This window comes from Salvelinus alpinus, chromosome 9 (assembly GCF_045679555.1).
Source record: "Salvelinus alpinus chromosome 9, SLU_Salpinus.1, whole genome shotgun sequence".
Classification (NCBI taxonomy): Eukaryota; Metazoa; Chordata; class Actinopteri; order Salmoniformes; family Salmonidae; genus Salvelinus; species Salvelinus alpinus.
In genome coordinates, this window is record NC_092094.1 from 79690885 (window position 1) to 79696884 (window position 6000).

The 6000-nt window shown below is 40.4% G+C and overlaps 1 protein-coding gene across 5 annotated transcripts in view; it reads right to left on the bottom strand.

Moving 5' to 3' along the window:
• Positions 1-3582, bottom strand: part of LOC139530697 (centrosomal protein kizuna-like) — a 42915-nt gene extending 39333 nt beyond the window's left edge. For 2 of the 5 annotated variants that reach the window (XM_071327324.1, XM_071327326.1), the window contains exons 1-3: positions 3380-3582; positions 2572-2634; positions 933-1095 (exon numbers count right to left, since the gene is read on the bottom strand). In XM_071327324.1, the coding sequence (XP_071183425.1) occupies positions 933-1095; positions 2572-2634; positions 3380-3444 (291 nt within the window). In that variant the 5' untranslated portion in view covers positions 3445-3582. Of the gene's footprint in view, positions 1-932; positions 1096-2571; positions 2635-3157; positions 3246-3379 lie in introns of those variants that run through there. The other 3 variants (XM_071327325.1, XM_071327323.1, XM_071327327.1) reach the window with 2 other exon arrangements.
• Positions 3583-6000: the final 2418 nt, after the last annotated feature.

Sequence of the window (6000 nt, forward strand, 5' to 3'; positions counted from 1 at the left end):
TGATTCTACAGCGACTGATATCAACAATGAAGTCACAAATGATTATGATTACGGTCAGCATCATTTGTATGTATGTGTGTGGTCGTACTGTATTGTACTGGAGAAATAGGCTGAAATATCTAAACAAAAAAACTAATAGTGACTTAGTCCACAAAATATCTACACCTGAATGTTAAAGGTACATTTTCACAGTTGTTTGACAATTAAGTCATAGCACACTTGTAACAGGAAGATGAATGAAACAATGTGACAACAGAAAATTATTAATAAAAATCAACTACAAACATTTATGAATCATAAAGCATAAAAAATAAACAAAGCAACTGCTTGAGGGGGGAAAAATAAACCTCTGGAGCACTTCACTGTCTCAATATTGGGCAATTAATTTAGCGAGTCATAATTAACCAATTTTGTTAATTTGATATTAAGCTGTAGAGCACTGTTGTTGAGTTAAGCGATAATCTGACTCCTTCATTGTTTTCTCTTGCTCATTTGCCTGCAGTGATAAACTGCAGTATTCGAGTGTTTACTATTGTTACATCAAGCAAATGAGTGTAAATATCCCTACAGTGTACGGCAATTAGAGCATGATACTAAGGCAATTGACAATAAGAACGTCATTGAAGTGCATGCATCATATTTTTGAAATTCCAAAACATTTTTGTGTTGTGAAATGGCCTTGTAAATCATGATCCCACACTCACATGAACTATTCTTCAGTACATAAGGGACAATAGAGCATGAGCGTCAACCATAGGTTTACTGTACAATGATCTTTAATAAAGTGTGCTCTCCATCTCAATCATGTAAAATGTGGTACAGTTTGTAGAGAATCATAAACCTTTTAAATTCACAATGCCTAATATCAACTCTGCAGCTGTGCCTACACACTGAACAGATGAGACACTGGCACTGCAGTGTCCCAGTCTTACCTTGTGTTTATCCAGAGGGTTACGGTCAAGACAGTGCTCCTTCATGCTCATTTCAATGCACTCCACATCTCTCAGGAGCTCTAGGTTTCGAATTTTCGCCTGTTTTTCTCTCTCACAGATTTCCTTGAGATACCCACAGAGTGTGGCACACTTTATCTGAGAACTTAAGGCAAAAAAGAGATGTATTTATTTAAGGACACTCTTGCAAATAAAAGCCAGATGTGCAGTACTATTCCTCCACACATTATTCTAAAGAAATGGTTACTACGGCAGTGTTTCCCCTATATTAATTTAGCTGCGGCATCCTGCCACTCTCCCCCCGATTATAATATTATTATTTTTAAGATGGAATGTGCAGTAGAGGAAAAAGTGCCACTATCTGCCACCGCCACCGCCGCTATTGTTTTAGTTTTTTCTTACAATGCAGACGCCGCCCGGCGTGACAAAAACATTTTCAGTATGTTGTTCTGCTGTTCTATCGAGCATACAATGATGTCTTAGGGAAAAAACAGTGTTCATTGTTTGCAGTAACTTCTTTGTTGTTGTAATTTCGCAAACGGACGTGGCAGTTTCACCACTAAGGACTCCAACTTTAAATATTTCTGCCAAGACATGCCTTTAAGATCAGAGTGACAAGTTACAATGTACAGTATATTTGTAGCATTTGATGCATTCAGAGTATTTTGGGGGTTTTCAATTAGGTAAATGCAGATGGGCAACCCCATACTTCAGCCCATTTATTTAAATTTGCACTCTAGTCTCCTTTTCCCCTCTTTTATCACCTAGCACCACAATTTTTTAATTTATTTTACCTTTATTTAACTAGGCAAGTCAGTTAAGAACAAGTTCTTATTTTCAATGATGGCCTAGGAACAGTGGGTTAACTGCCTTTTTCAGGGGCAGAATGACAGATTTTTATCTTGTCAGCTCTGGGATTCGATCTTGCAACCTTCCGGTTACTAGTCCAACGCTATAACCACTAGGCTACCTGACGCCCCGATGCTGCATCAATTGGACTACAGGTTATAATGCTTTTAAAAGGGAAAATGTAATTTCAGATTATGTCAACATACTTACATTTTCATTCATTTTGGAGTAGAATGTCCTTTTAAAAAGTCACCAGAAGTGACCTTCCCACAGTCGTTCCACCCCCCAAAAATATTCCCCAGCTACCTTTGACACTGCTACTGAAAAATATCCTAGGGGAAACACTGTACTATGGAGTAGGCCTATCTCTATGTTTTGTTTTCACTGGCATTCCTCATTAGTATCGGAACAGTTTAGAACTTCAGTGTACAGTTAAAAAAAACGTTACATTGTATAATTCATACCTGAGTGACTACCAGTGAAATAACTAGCATACTAGTATAGCCTAATAACACTGGTACTATGTAGTCTAACTGTCTGTACTTACATAACCACTACAATGTCATGCCTACACAGGTTATTGCTCATCGTTACCCTGGAATAAACCGTGTGCTGTGCCCACATAAAGGAAATACAACAATTTGGGATGAAAAGTAACAACTGGATAGCTAATGAGTGAACTGTTATTATGATTAAGGGTTTGATAAACAATGCACATAAAGCTAAACTGCTAGCTAACGAGCTACATTGTTAATTGTTGGGACCCACTTACCCTCTCTTGTCAGATCTGTAGTAAGCAAACAACTCCCTCTCCAACTCAAGTCTCCTCTTTTCCCTACAGGAATAGATGAAACAGATGTTGGCTACATCGTTTTTTCTATCTTTGCATCGTACGAATAAAAACTGTTACAGGCAACAAACAAAGACGTGTCTCCATAACATACTAGCTTCAGCAGCCCCATGCACGCCCACAATAGTGGTGTTCTGTGAGTAAAAAGGTCCAGATGGTCGTGCACGGAGCTAAACGTACAGTAACCGTCAACATTATCATAGTTGGCTAGCTACAGTAACGTTACAGTAGCTAGCTAATTATTAAACTACTGATTAGTCGCCTTGTCTAACGTTGTTGCAGTTCTGGTAAGAATGACATGTTTTACCAGTTCGTATGAAACCGGTATTGCATACACAGTGACATGAGTAACAGTAGCTATTTAACGCTAAGCTAGCCCTATCTAGCTAGCTAACGTCGTTAGTTTGCTGTTGGTGTAAACCCCCTACTAAATTGGTTAGCTAAAGTTAGCTAGCGTAACGAAAATATGCAATAGTTATTGTTAAAATAATACATTGAGGTTACTTACACGTCTTTTTCAAGACATAGGTGCTTGCTAGCGTGTCAATCCGCTGACCGGTAAAATAGACCCACAGCTAGCTAGTTAGCCGTTGCTAATGGTTAGTTAGCTAGCCACTTTATCCAGTGACACATGGCGTGAAAGGCAGCAGCAGTGTCGGGAGAGTGCACAACTCAAACTCGTGGTGTCAAAGGGGCCTGGCGCCAAAAGGAAAACGGGTTAAAATCTTACCTTTCGTGCATGCTTTGTTGAATGGATCCAATTCTTTCATAGTATTGGTCCTCACAGAACGCCATGATAACAACGTTCCTTGCCCTTTGCGCACCGTTTTGTACAAGCAGCAAAAACGTAGCTACTGAGAAGTGTTTATGCTGGTTGCCATGAGCACCACTTCCCAGAGATCCCCTCTTGTAAACAACAGGAGCGGGAAAGTAGAGAAGTGATGTGATTTGCGCCTAGTGCTGGTCTAGGATCAGCTTTCAGACTGTACCAATGACTGTATATGAACGGTACACTCATGCATTTTTTTGAAACTGCATTTGGAATCAAAATAATTATTGCATACATACAGGGAGAACGGGCATTATTTCCCTATAATCAAATCAAATTGTATTAGTCACATGCGCCGAATACAACAGGTGTAGACCACAGTGAAATGCTTACTTACGAGCCCCTAACCAACAATGCAGTTTCAAAAAAAATACGGATAAGAAGAGATAAAAGTAACAAGTAGTTAAAGAGCAGCAGTGAAATAACAATAGTGAGACTATATACAGGGGGGTACTGATACAGAGTCAATGTGTGGGGGCACCGGTTATTTGAGGTAGTATGTACATTTAAAGTTTACATACACCTTAGACAAATACATTTAAACTCAGTTTTTCACAATTCCTGACATTTAATCCTAGTAAAACATCCCTGTCTTAGGTCAGTTAGGATCACCACTTTATTTTAAGAATGTGAAATGTCAGAATAATAGTAGACAGAATTTATTTCACATTCCCAGTGGGTCAGAAGTTTACATACACTCAATTAGTATTTGGTAGCATTGCCTTTAAATTGTTTAACTTGGGTCAAACGTTTTGAGTAGCCTACCACAAGCTTCCCACAATAAGTTGGGTGAATTTTGGCCCATTCCTCCTGACAGAGCTGGTGTAACTGAGTCAGGTTTGTAGGTCACCTTAATCGCATACACTTTTTCAGTTATGCCCACAAATGTTCTATATGATTGAGGTCAGGGCTTTGTGATGGCCACTCCAATACCTTGACTTTGTTGTCCTTAAGCCACTTTGCCACAACTTTGGAAGTATGCTTGGGGTCATTGTCCATTTGAAAGACCCATTTGCGACCAAGCTTTAACTTCCTGACTGAAGTCTTGAGATGCTGTTTCAATATATCCACATAATTTTCCTTCCTGATGCTGCCACCCCCGTGCTTTACGGTTAGGATGGTGTTCTTCGACTTGCAAGCCTCCCCCTTTTCCTCAAAACATAACAATGGTCATTATGGCCAAACAGTTCTATTTTTGTTTCATCAGACCGGAGGACATTTCTCCAAAAAGTATGATCTTTGTCCCCATGTGCAGTTGCAAACCATAGTCTGGCTTTTTTGTGGCGGTTTTGGAGCAGTGGCTTCTTCCTTGCTGAGCGGCCTTTCATGTTATGTTGATATAGGACTTGTTTTACTGTGAATATAGATACTTTTGCACCTGTTTCCTCCAGCATCTTCACAAGGTCCTTTGCTGTTGTTCTGGGATTGATTTGCACTTTTCGCACCAAAGTACGTTAATCTCTAGGAGACAGAACGCGTCTCCTTTCTGAGCGGTATGACGGCTGCATGGTCCCATGGTGTTTATACTTGCGTACTATTGTTTGTACAGATGAACGTGGTACCTTCATGCATTTGGAAATTGCTCCCAAGGATGAACCAGACTTGTGGAGGTCTACAATTGTTTTTCTGAGGTCTTGGCTGATTTCTTTTGATTTTCCCATGATGTCAAGCAAAGAGGCACTGGGTTTGAAGGTAGGCCTTGAAATACATCCACAGGTACACCTCCAATTGACTCAAATAATGTCAATTAGCCTATCAGAAGCTTCTAAAGCCATGACATCCTTTTCTGGAATTTTCCAAGCTGTTTAAAGGCACAGTCAACTTAGTGTATGTAAACTTCTGACCCACTGGATTTGTGATACAGTGAATTATAAGTGAAATAATCTGTCTGTAAACAATTGTTGGAAACATTACTTGTGTCATGCACAAAGTAGATGTCCTAACCGACTTGCCAAAACTATAGTTTGTTAACAAGAAATTTGTGGAGTGGTTGAAAAACGAGTTTTAATGACTCAAACATAAGTGTATGTAAACTTCTGATTACTTGTGTCATCCACAACACGGCCAGGTCTCTGACTTCCTCCCTATAGGCTGTCTCATCGTTGTCGGTGATTAGGCCTACCACTGTTGTGTCATCAGCAAATTGAATGATGGTGTTGGAGTTGTGCTTGGCCGTGCAGTCGTGAGTGAACAGGGAGTACAGGAGGCGACTGAGCATGCACCCCTGAGGGGCCCCTGTGTTGAGGATCAGCGTGGCGGATGTATTGTTACCTACTCTTTCCACCTGGGTGCGGCCCGTCAGGAAGTCCAGGATCCAGTTGCAGAGGGAGGTGTTTTGTCCCAGGGTCCTTAGCTTTTTGATGAGCTTTGAGGGCACTATGGTATTGAACGCTGAGCTGTAGTCAATGAACAGCATTCTCACATAGGTGTTCCTTTTGTCCAGGTGGGAAAGGGCAGTGTGAAGTGCAATGGAGATCGCATCATCTGTGGATCTGTTGGGGCGGTATGCAAATTGGAGTGGG